Genomic DNA, 13337 nt, shown 5'->3' with positions numbered 1-13337 from the left:
CATCAGTGTCCAAAAGCTGGATTACCCCTTTTAGAGTATGTCAACTAAATTGTTGAGGCTCAAAAATAGCCAAGATCTTTTACTCCATCTCTGACAGTCCCATAGGGAGGAATGGAGTGGCGGTACGCAGGCTTCACCTGCCGATTTATTTGGGATCCCTGTTCTCGGGGTTTATTTTAATGTTTTAACTATTTCATCACTTGCCATTTTACTAGACAGATCCAGAAAATACTGACTATGCTATGGAACATGGAGCTACACGGAACTTCCAAGCAGAAAAGCTCATTGAGGAGGAAGAAAAGCGGTTTCAGAAGGAACGTGAAGAAGAGGAGCTAAATAATCCCATGAAGGTACTGAAATTTCATGCTCATGAATCAAAAACAAGCCATATAAAAAGTAATTATGAATGCAAATGTGGTATATATTGTGAGAAATGCATTGTACAGTGTATTTTAGCAGGCTATAACAGGTCAGTGGCAGAAGCTACTTCAGCTGAAGAGTGGCCAGTTAGCATGTGCTCACTAATATAATTTGGATGAGTAAACCCGAACTTTATAGGTTCTGGTGGTGTAGGAATTCCTTTATAATAGAATTCGTAGACGGAATGCAAAACGGAAGCCTTTAAAGGCATTCTGTGTTGATCCGTCATAATAGATGTCTAAGGCCAAGCATGACGGATCCACCTGGTTTCCGTTATGCAGGACTGAAAACAAAGTTCTGAATAATGGAAACCAGACGGATCAGTTATGCTTGGCCATAGACTTCTATTATGACTAGAGTTGAGCGAACACCTGGATGTTCGGGTTCGAGAAGTTCGGCCGAACATCCCGGAAATGTTCGGGTTCGGGATCCGAACCCGATCCGAACTTCGTCCCGAACCCGAACCCCATTGAAGTCAATGGGGACCCGAACTTTTCGGCACTAAAAAGGCTGTAAAACAGCCCAGGAAAGAGCTAGAGGGCTGCAAAAGGCAGCAACATGTAGGTAAATCCCCTGCAAACAAATGTGGATAGGGAAATGAATTAAAATAAAAATTAAATAAATAAAAATTAACCAAAATCAATTGGAGAGAGGTTCCATAGCAGAGAATCTGGCTTCCCGTCACCCACCACTGGAACAGTCCATTCTCAGATATTTAGGCCCCGGCACCCAGGCAGAGGAGAGAGGTCCCGTAACAGAGAATCTGTCTTCATGTCAGCAGAGAATTAGTCTGCATGTCATAGCAGAGAATGAGGCTTCACGTCAGCCACCACTGCAACAGTCCATTGGCATATATTTAGGCCCAGCACCCAGGCAGAGGAGGGAGGTCCCGTAACAGAGAATCTGTCTTCATGTCAGCAGAGAATTAGTCTGCATGTCATAGCAGAGAATGAGGCTTCACGTCAGCCACCACTGCAACAGTCCATTGGCATATATTTAGGCCCAGCACACACACAGGCAGAGGAGAGAGGTCCCGTAACAGAGAATCTGGCTTCATGTCAGCAGAGAATCAGTCTGCATGTCATAGCAGAGAATGAGGCTTCACGTCAGCCACCACTGCAACAGTCCATTGGCATATATTTAGGCCCAGCACACACACAGGCAGAGGAGAGAGGTCCCGTAACAGAGAATCTGGCTTCATGTCAGCAGAGAATCAGTCTGCATGTCATAGCAGAGAATGAGGCTTCACGTCAGCCACCACTGCAACAGTCCATTGGCATATATTTAGGCCCAGCACCCAGGCAGAGGAGGGAGGTCCCGTAACAGAGAATCTGTCTTCATGTCAGCAGAGAATTAGTCTGCATGTCATAGCAGAGAATGAGGCTTCACGTCAGCCACCACTGCAACAGTCCATTGGCATATATTTAGGCCCAGCACACACACAGGCAGAGGAGAGAGGTCCCGTAACAGAGAATCTGGCTTCATGTCAGCAGAGAATCAGTCTGCATGTCATAGCAGAGAATGAGGCTTCACGTCAGCCACCACTGCAACAGTCCATTGGCATATATTTAGGCCCAGCACACACACAGGCAGAGGAGAGAGGTCCCGTAACAGAGAATCTGGCTTCATGTCAGCAGAGAATCAGTCTGCATGTCATAGCAGAGAATGAGGCTTCACGTCAGCCACCACTGCAACAGTCCATTGGCATATATTTAGGCCCAGCACCCAGGCAGAGGAGGGAGGTCCCGTAACAGAGAATCTGTCTTCATGTCAGCAGAGAATTAGTCTGCATGTCATAGCAGAGAATGAGGCTTCACGTCAGCCACCACTGCAACAGTCCATTGGCATATATTTAGGCCCAGCACCCAGGCAGAGGAGGGAGGTCCCGTAACAGAGAATCTGTCTTCATGTCAGCAGAGAATTAGTCTGCATGTCATAGCAGAGAATGAGGCTTCACGTCAGCCACCACTGGAACAGTCCATTCTCAGATATTTAGGCCCCGGCACCCAGGCAGAGGAGAGAGGTCCCGTAACAGAGAATCTGTCTTCATGTCAGCAGAGAATTAGTCTGCATGTCATAGCAGAGAATGAGGCTTCACGTCAGCCACCACTGCAACAGTCCATTGGCATATATTTAGGCCCAGCACCCAGGCAGAGGAGAGAGGTCCCGTAACAGACAATCTGGCTTCATGTCAGCAGAGAATCAGTCTGCATGTCATAGCAGAGAATCAGGCTTCACGTCACCCACCACTGCAACAGTCCATTGTCATAAATTTAGGCCCAGCACTAGTGTTGAGCGGCATGTCCCATATTCGAATTCGCGAAATTTTGTGAATATTCGAAAGAATATTCGTAAAATATTCGCGATTATTCAAATTCGTTATTATTTCGCATATGCGATAATTCGAATTATCGCATAATACATATGCTATGCAAAATTCACATGTGCGCTAATGAAATCGCCTTACGAAGATTCGCAACTCAATTCAATCACTAATGTATGAATGCAATGCCCTTTGCCTCTGTTCTGGGACAAGTGTAGATATTCGCATGTGCGCTAATAAAATCGCCTTACGAAGATTCGCACCTCAATCACTTTCTAGGGAATGTGAGACTTTTGGGAATCAATCGAGATACAGTGGGGGGTGATGACAGTAGTTGACAGAGTACAGATCAATGTAATCTGTAAGGTGGAAAGTAAAATAAAAAATACGAATATTCGTAAATCGACTTTTACGAAGTTCTACGTATTCGCGAATATGGTGCTATACTATATGAATGCACAGGCCTTTGCCTCTCTGTTCTGGGGACAAGTGTAGATATTTGCATTTGCGTTAATAAAATCGCCTTACGAAGATTCGCAGCTCAATTCAATCACTAATGTATGAATGCAAAGCCCTTTGCCTCTGTTCTGGGACAAGTGTAGATATTCGCATGTGCGCTAATAAAATCGCCTTACGAAGATTCGCAACTCAATTCACTAATGTATGAATGCAAAGCCCTTTGCCTCTGTTCTGGGACGTGCCGATATTCGCATGTGCGCTAATAAAATCGCCTTACGAAGATTCGCGCCTCAATCACTTTCTAGGCAATGTGAGTAAGATCTGAGCTGTTGGACCTTTGGGAAACAATCAATTATATGTGTACTGTAATTTTGTGGGGGGGGGGGGGGAAACAAAAAACGAATATTCGTTTTTACGAATATATAGCACTATATTCGAAATATTCGCGAAATCGCGAAGTTGCGATATTCGCGAAAAAAATTTGCTTTTCGAATATTCGCGCTCAACACTACCCAGCACCCAGGCAGAGGAGAGAGGTCCCGTAACAGAGAATCTGGCTTCATGTCAGCAGAGAATCAGTCTTCATATCATAGCAGAGAATCAGGCTTCACGTCACCCACCACTGCAACAGTCAATTGTCATAAATTTAGGCCCAGCACCCAGGCAGAGGAGAGAGCTCCCGTAACAGAGGATCTGGCTTCATGTCAGCAGAGAATCAGTCTGCATGTCATAGCAGAGAATGAGGCTTCACGTCACCCACCACTGCAACAGTCCATTGGCATATATTTAGGCCTAGCACACAGGCAGAGCAGAGAGGTCCCGTAACAGACAATCTGGCTTCATGTCAGCAGAGAATCAGTCTGCATGTCATAGCAGAGAATGAGGCTTCACGTCACCCACCACTGCAACAGTCCATTGGCATATATTTAGGCCTAGCACACAGGCAGAGCAGAGAGGTCCCGTAACAGACAATCTGGCTTCATGTCAGCAGAGAATCAGTCTGCATGTCATAGCAGAGAATGAGGCTTCACGTCACCCACCACTGCAACAGTCCATTGGCATATATTTAGGCCTAGCACACAGGCAGAGCAGAGAGGTCCCGTAACAGACAATCTGGCTTCATGTCAGCAGAGAATCAGTCTGCATGTCATAGCAGAGAATGAGGCTTCACGTCACCCACCACTGCAACAGTCCATTGGCATATATTTAGGCCTAGCACACAGGCAGAGCAGAGAGGTCCCGTAACAGACAATCTGGCTTCATGTCAGCAGAGAATCAGTCTGCATGTCATAGCAGAGAATGAGGCTTCACGTCACCCACCACTGCAACAGTCCATTGGCATATATTTAGGCCTAGCACACAGGCAGAGCAGAGAGGTCCCGTAACAGACAATCTGGCTTCATGTCAGCAGAGAATCAGTCTGCATGTCATAGCAGAGAATGAGGCTTCACGTCACCCACCACTGCAACAGTCCATTGGCATATATTTAGGCCTAGCACACAGGCAGAGCAGAGAGGTCCCGTAACAGACAATCTGGCTTCATGTCAGCAGAGAATCAGTCTGCATGTCATAGCAGAGAATGAGGCTTCACGTCAGCCACCACTGCAACAGTCCATTGGCATATATTTAGGCCTAGCACACAGGCAGAGCAGAGAGGTCCCGTAACAGACAATCTGGCTTCATGACAGCAGAGAATCAGTCTGCATGTCATAGCAGAGAATCAGGCTTCACGTCAGCCACCACTGCAACAGTCCATTGTCATAAATTTAGGCCCAGCACCCAGGCAGAGGAGAGAGGTCCCGTAACAGAGAATCTGGCTTCATGTCAGCAGAGAATCAGTCTTCATATCATAGCAGAGAATCAGGCTTCACGTCACCCACCACTGTAAGAGTCAATTTTCATAAATTTAGGCCCAGAACCCAGGCAGAGGAGAAAGGTCCCGTAACAGACAATCTGGCTTCATGTCAGCAGAGAATCAGTCTTCATATCATAGCAGAGAATCAGGCTTCACGTCACCCACCACTGCAACAGTCAATTTTCATAAATTTAGGCCCAGAACCCAGGCAGAGGAGAAAGGTCCCGTAACAGACAATCTGGCTTCATGTCAGCAGAGAATCAGTCTTCATATCATAGCAGAGAATCAGGCTTCACGTCACCCACCACTGCAACAGTCAATTGTCATAAATTTAGGCCCAGCACCCAGGCAGAGGAGAGAGCTCCCGTAACAGAGGATCTGGCTTCATGTCAGCAGAGAATCAGTCTGCATGTCATAGCAGAGAATGAGGCTTCACGTCACCCACCACTGCAACAGTCCATTGGCATATATTTAGGCCTAGCACACAGGCAGAGGAGAGGTTCATTCAACTTTGGGTAGCCTCGCAATATAATGGTAAAATGAAAATAAAAATAGGATTGAATGAGGAAGTGCCCTGGAGTCCAATAATATATGGTTATGGGGAGGTAGTTAATGTCTAATCTGGACAAGGGACGGACAGGTCCTGTGGGATCCATGCCTGGTTCATTTTTATGAACGTCAGCTTGTCCACATTGGCTGTAGACAGGCGGCTGCGTTTGTCTGTAATGACGCCCCCTGCCGTGCTGAATACACGTTCAGACAAAACGCTGGCTGCCGGGCAGGCCAGCACCTCCAAGGCATAAAAGGCTAGCTCTGGCCACGTGGACAATTTAGAGACCCAGAAGTTGAATGGGGCCGAACCATCAGTCAGTACGTGGAGGGGTGTGCACACGTACTGTTCCACCATGTTAGTGAAATGTTGCCTCCTGCTAACACGTTGCGTATCAGGTGGTGGTGCAGTTAGCTGTGGCGTGTTGACAAAAGTTTTCCACATCTCTGCCATGCTAACCCTGCCCTCAGAGGAGCTGGCCGTGACACAGCTGCCTTGGCGACCTCTTGCTCCTCCTCTGCCTTGGCCTTGGGCTTCCACTTGTTCCCCTGTGACATTTGGGAATGCTCTCAGTAGCGTGTCTACCAACGTGCGCTTGTACTCGCGCATCTTCCTATCACGCTCCAGTGCAGGAAGTAAGGTGGGCACATTGTCTTTGTAGCGTGGATCCAGCAGGGTGGCAACCCAGTAGTCCGCACAGGTTAAAATGTGGGCAACTCTGCTGTCGTTGCGCAGGCACTGCAGCATGTAGTCGCTCATGTGTGCCAGGCTGCCCAGGGATAAGGACAAGCTGTCCTCTGTGGGAGGCGTATCGTCATCGTCCTGCCTTTCCCCCCAGCCACGCACCAGTGATGGACCCGAGCTGCGTTGGGTGCCACCCCGCTGTGACCATGCTTCATCCTCATCCTCCTCCACCTCCTCCTCATCCTCGTCCTCCTCGTCCTCCAGTAGTGGGCCCTGGCTGGCCACATTTGTACCTGGCCTCTGCTGTTGCCAAAAACCTCCCTCTGAGTCACTTCGAAGAGACTGGCCTGAAAGTGCTAAAAATGACCCCTCTTCCTCCTCCTCCTCCTCCTCCTCCTGGGCCACCTCCTCTTCCATCATCGCCCTAAGTGTTTTCTCAAGGAGACATAGAAGTGGTATTGTAACGCTGATAACGGTGTCATCGCCACTGGCCATGTTGGTGGAGTACTCGAAACAGCGCAACAGGGCACACAGGTCTCGCATGGAGGCCCAGTCATTGGTGGTGAAGTGGTGCTGTTCTGTAGTGCGACTGACCCGTGCGTGCTGCAGCTGAAACTCCACTATGGCCTGCTGCTGCTCGCACAGTCTGTCCAGCATGTGCAAGGTGGAGTTCCACCTGGTGGGCACGTCGCATATGAGGCGGTGAGCGGGAAGGCCGAAGTTACGCTGTAGCGCAGACAGGCGAGCAGCAGCAGGATGTGAACGCCGGAAGCGCGAACAGACGGCCCGCACTTTATGCAGCAGCTCTGACATGTCGGGGTAGTTGTGAATGAACTTCTGCACCACCAAATTCAGCACATGCGCCAAGCAAGGGATGTGCGTCAAATTGGCTAGTCCCAGAGCTGCAACGAGATTTCGCCCATTATCACACACCACCAGGCCGGGCTTGAGGCTCACCGGCAGCAACCACTCGTCGGTCTGTTGTTCTATACCCCGCCACAACTCCTGTGCGGTGTGGGGCCTGTCCCCCAAACATATGAGTTTCAGAATGGCCTGCTGACGTTTACCCCGGGCTGTGCTGAAGTTGGTGGTGAAGGTGTGTGGCTGACTGGATGAGCAGGTGGAAGAAGAGGAGGAGGAAGCCGAGAAGGAGGAGGTGGCAACAGGAGGCAAAGAATGTTGCCCTGCGATCCTTGGCGGCGGAAGGACGTGCGCCAAACAGCTCTCCGCCTGGGGCCCAGCTGCCACTACATTTACCCAGTGTGCAGTTAGGGAGATATAGCGTCCCTGGCCGTGCTTACTGGTCCACGTATCTGTGGTTAGGTGGACCTTGCTACAGATGGCGTTGCGCAGTGCACACTTGATTTTATCGGATACTTGGTTGTGCAGGGAAGGCACGGCTCTCTTGGAGAAGTAGTGCCGGCTGGGAACAACATACTGTGGGACAGCAAGCGACATGAGCTGTTTGAAGCTGTCTGTGTCCACCAGCCTAAATGACAGCATTTCATAGGCCAGTAGTTTAGAAATGCTGGCATTCAGGGCCAGGGATCGAGGGTGGCTAGGTGGGAATTTACGCTTTCTATCAAATGTTTGTGAGATGGAGAGCTGAACGCTGGCGTGTGACATGGTTGAGACGCTTGGTGACGGAGGTGGTGGTGGTGGTGTTGGTGGTACATCCCCTGTTTGCTGGGCGGCAGGTGCCAACGTTCCTCCAGAGGCGGAGGAAGAGGCCGAGGCGGCAGCAGCAGAATAGGCCGAGGCGGCAGCAGCAGAAGAGGTAGCAGGGGGAGCCTGAGTGACTTCCTTGGTTTTAAGGTGTTTACTCCACTGCAGTTCATGCTTTGCATGCAGGTGCCTGGTCATGCAGGTTGTGCTCAGGTTCAGAACGTTAATGCCTCGCTTCAGGCTCTGATGGCACAGCGTGCAAACCACTCGGGTCTTGTCGTCAGCACATTGTTTGAAGAAGTGCCATGCCAGGGAACTCCTTGAAGCTGCCTTTGGGGTGCTCGGTCCCAGATGGCGGCGGTCAGTAGCAGGCGGAGTCTCTTGGCGGCGGGTGTTCTGCTTTTGCCCACTGCTCCCTCTTTTGCTACGCTGTTGGCTCGGTCTCACCACTGCCTCTTCCTCCGAACTGTGAAAGTCAGTGGCACGACCTTCATTCCATGTGGGGTCTAGGACCTCATCGTCCCCTGCATCGTCTTCCACCCAGTCTTGATCCCTGACCTCCTGTTCAGTCTGCACACTGCAGAAAGACGCAGCAGTTGGCACCTGTGTTTCGTCATCATCAGAGACATGCTGAGGTGGTATTCCCATGTCCTCATCATCAGGAAACATAAGTGGTTGTGCGTCAGTGCATTCTATGTCTTTCACCGCTGGGGAAGGGCTAGGTGGATGCCCTTGGGAAACCCTGCCAGCGGAGTCTTCAAACAGCATAAGAGACTGCTGCATAACTTGAGGCTGAGACAGTTTCCCTGGTATGCATGGGGGTGATGTGACAGACTGATGGGGTTGGTTTTCAGGCGCCATCTGTGCGCTTTCTGCAGAAGACTGGGTGGGAGATAATGTGAACGTGCTGGATCCACTGTCGGCCACCCAATTGACTAATGCCTGTACCTGCTCAGGCCTTACCATCCTTAGAACGGCATTGGGCCCCACCATATATCGCTGTAAATTCTGGCGGCTACTGGGACCTGAGGTAGTTGGTACACTAGGACGTGTGGATGTGGCAGAACGGCCACGTCCTCTCCCAGCACCAGAGGGTCCACTAACACCACCACGACCATGTCCACGTCCGCGTCCCTTACTAGATGTTTTTCTCATTGTTATGGTTCACCACAACAACAAATATATTATTTGGCCCAATGTATTGTATTCAAATTCAGCGGGATATAAATTTGAGGCCTAGTATTTAGGCGCTGGGTGACCGGTATGGATTTAGTGACAGAATTAGACTTGGAAATGCACAGAAGCGTGTGTGTGTGAAGTTATTCTGAATGACCCTATGTGCACCTTGAATATTATATACCCTTTTAGGGATAGATTTCAAATAGCTCTGATATAGCAGAAACCACTAAATTATGAAATTGCTAAATTGGGAATTGTACTTCAACCCAGAACAAAAAATGTGCTTTGACGGACACTAAATATCTTGCCCAGCAACAACAGTACAGCGGTGGGTAACGAGAGATTTAGAGGGAATTAAATTTGAGGCCTAGTATTTAGGCGCTGGGTCACCGGTATGGATTTAGTGACAGAATTAGACTTGGAAATACACAGTAGCGGGTGTGTGTGAAGTTATTCTGAATGACCCTATGTGCACCTTCAATATTATATACCCTTTTAGGGATAGATTTCAAATAGCTCTGATATAGCAGAAACCACTAAATTATGAAATTGCTAAATTGGGAATTGTACTTCAACCCAGAACAAAAAATGTGCTTTGACGGACACTAAATATCTTGCCCAGCAACAACAGTACAGCGGTGGGTAACGAGAGATTTAGAGGGAATTAAATTTGAGGCCTAGTATTTAGGCGCTGGGTCACCGGTATGGATTTAGTGACAGAATTAGACTTGGAAATGCACAGAAGCGTGTGTGTGAAGTTATTCTGAATGACCCTATGTGCACCTTCAATATTATATACCCTTTTAGGGATAGATTTCAAATAGCTCTGATATAGCAGGAACCACTAAATTATGAAATTGCTAAATTGGGAATTGTACTTCAACCCAGAACAAAAAATGTGCTTTGACGGACACTAAATATCTTGCCCAGCAACAACAGTACAGCGGTGGGTAACGAGAGATTTAGAGGGATTTAAATTTGAGGCCTAGTATTTAGGCGCTGGGTCACCGGTATGGATTTAGTGACAGAATTAGACTTGGAAATACACAGTAGCGGTGTGTGTGAAGTTATTCTGAATGACCCTATGTGCACCTTCAATATTATATACCCTTTTAGGGATAGATTTCAAATAGCTCTGATATAGCAGAAACCACTAAATTATGAAATTGCTAAATTGGGAATTGTACTTCAACCCAGAACAAAAAATGTGCTTTGACGGACACTAAATATCTTGCCCAGCAACAACAGTACACCGGTGGGTAACGAGAGATTTAGAGGGAATTAAATTTGAGGCCTAGTATTTAGGCGCTGGGTCACCGGTATGGATTTAGTGACAGAATTAGACTTGGAAATACACAGTAGCGGGTGTGTGTGAAGTTATTCTGAATGACCCTATGTGCACCTTCAATATTATATACCCTTTTAGGGATAGATTTCAAATAGCTCTGATATAGCAGAAACCACTAAATTATGAAATTGCTAAATTGGGAATTGTACTTCAACCCAGAACAAAAAATGTGCTTTGACGGACACTAAATATCTTGCCCAGCAACAACAGTACAGCGGTGGGTAACGAGAGATTTAGAGGGAATTAAATTTGAGGCCTAGTATTTAGGCGCTGGGTCACCGGTATGGATTTAGTGACAGAATTAGACTTGGAAATGCACAGAAGCGTGTGTGTGAAGTTATTCTGAATGACCCTATGTGCACCTTCAATATTATATACCCTTTTAGGGATAGATTTCAAATAGCTCTGATATAGCAGAAACCACTAAATTATGAAATTGCTAAATTGGGAATTGTACTTCAACCCAGAACAAAAAATGTGCTTTGACGGACACTAAATATCTTGCCCAGCAACAACAGTACAGCGGTGGGTAACGAGAGATTTAGAGGGATTTAAATTTGAGGCCTAGTATTTAGGCGCTGGGTCACCGGTATGGATTTAGTGACAGAATTAGACTTGGAAATACACAGTAGCGGTGTGTGTGAAGTTATTCTGAATGACCCTATGTGCACCTTCAATATTATATACCCTTTTAGGGATAGATTTCAAATAGCTCTGATATAGCAGAAACCACTAAATTATGAAATTGCTAAATTGGGAATTGTACTTCAACCCAGAACAAAAAATGTGCTTTGACGGACACTAAATATCTTGCCCAGCAACAACAGTACAGCTGGTGGGTAACGAGAGATTTAGAGGGAATTTAAATTTGAGGCCTAGTATTTAGGCGCTGGGTCACCGGTATGGATTTAGTGACAGAATTAGACTTGGAAATACACAGTAGCGGTGTGTGTGAAGTTATTCTGAATGACCCTATGTGCACCTTCAATATTATATACCCTTTTAGGGATAGATTTCAAATAGCTCTGATATAGCAGAAACCACTAAATTATGAAATTGCTAAATTGGGAATTGTACTTCAACCCAGAACAAAAAATGTGCTTTGACGGACACTAAATATCTTGCCCAGCAACAACAGTACACCGGTGGGTAACGAGAGATTTAGAGGGAATTAAATTTGAGGCCTAGTATTTAGGCGCTGGGTCACCGGTATGGATTTAGTGACAGAATTAGACTTGGAAATACACAGTAGCGGGTGTGTGTGAAGTTATTCTGAATGACCCTATGTGCACCTTCAATATTATATACCCTTTTAGGGATAGATTTCAAATAGCTCTGATATAGCAGAAACCACTAAATTATGAAATTGCTAAATTGGGAATTGTACTTCAACCCAGAACAAAAAATGTGCTTTGACGGACACTAAATATCTTGCCCAGCAACAACAGTACAGTGGTGGGTAACGAGAGATTTAGAGGGATTTAAATTTGAGGCCTAGTATTTAGGCGCTGGGTCACCGGTATGGATTTAGTGACAGAATTAGACTTGGAAATGCACAGAAGCGTGTGTGTGAAGTTATTCTGAATGACCCTATGTGCACCTTGAATATTATATACCCTTTTAGGGATAGATTTCAAATAGCTCTGATATAGCAGAAACCACTAAATTATGAAATTGCTAAATTGGGAATTGTACTTCAACCCAGAACAAAAAATGTGCTTTGACGGACACTAAATATCTTGCCCAGCAACAACAGTACACCGGTGGGTAACGAGAGATTTAGAGGGAATTAAATTTGAGGCCTAGTATTTAGGCGCTGGGTCACCGGTATGGATTTAGTGACAGAATTAGACTTGGAAATACACAGTAGCGGGTGTGTGTGAAGTTATTCTGAATGACCCTATGTGCACCTTCAATATTATATACCCTTTTAGGGATAGATTTCAAATAGCTCTGATATAGCAGAAACCACTAAATTATGAAATTGCTAAATTGGGAATTGTACTTCAACCCAGAACAAAAAATGTGCTTTGACGGACACTAAATATCTTGCCCAGCAACAACAGTACAGCGGTGGGTAACGAGAGATTTAGAGGGAATTAAATTTGAGGCCTAGTATTTAGGCGCTGGGTCACCGGTATGGATTTAGTGACAGAATTAGACTTGGAAATACACAGTAGCGGGTGTGTGTGAAGTTATTCTGAATGACCCTATGTGCACCTTCAATATTATATACCCTTTTTGGGATAGATTTCAAATAGCTCTGATATAGCAGGAACCACTAAATTATGAAATTGCTAAATTGGGAATTGTACTTCAACCCAGAACAAAAAATGTGCTTTGACGGGCACTAAATAACTTTCCCAGCTACAACAGGACAACGGTAACGAGAGATTTAGAGGGATTTAAATTTGAGGCCTAGTATTTAGGCGCTGGGTGACAGGTATGGGTTTAGTGACAGAATTAGACTTGGAAATACACAGTAGCGGGTGTGTGTGAAGTTATTCTGAATGACCCTATGTGCACCTTCAATATTATATACCCTTTTTGGGATAGATTTCAAATAGCTCTGATATAGCAGAAACCACTAAATTATGAAATTGCTAAATTGGGAATTGTACTTCAACCCAGAACAAAAAATGTGCTTTGACGGACACTAAATATCTTGCCCAGCAACAACAGTACAGCGGTGGGTAACGAGAGATTTAGAGGGAATTAAATTTGAGGCCTAGTATTTAGGCGCTGGGTCACCGGTATGGATTTAGTGACAGAATTAGACTTGGAAATACACAGTAGCGGGTGTGTGTGAAGTTACTCTGAATGACCCTATGTGCACCTTCAATATTATATACCC

At 46.4% G+C, this 13337-nt stretch overlaps 1 protein-coding gene across 2 annotated transcripts in view; it reads left to right on the top strand.

The window, feature by feature from the left end:
- Positions 1-13337, top strand: part of YJU2 (YJU2 splicing factor homolog) — a 52267-nt gene that overhangs the window by 26524 nt on the left and 12406 nt on the right. For both annotated transcript variants that reach the window (XM_044306731.1, XM_044306723.1), the window contains exon 4: positions 216-350. In XM_044306731.1, coding sequence (XP_044162666.1) covers positions 216-350 — 135 coding nt within the window. The remainder of the gene's footprint in view (positions 1-215; positions 351-13337) is intronic.

The sequence above is a fragment of the Bufo gargarizans genome, chromosome 1 (genome assembly GCF_014858855.1).
Source record: "Bufo gargarizans isolate SCDJY-AF-19 chromosome 1, ASM1485885v1, whole genome shotgun sequence".
Taxonomy (NCBI): domain Eukaryota; kingdom Metazoa; phylum Chordata; class Amphibia; order Anura; family Bufonidae; genus Bufo; species Bufo gargarizans.
The sequence above is the reverse complement of the archived record's forward strand: the minus strand, read 5'-3'. Positions and strand labels throughout refer to the sequence as shown.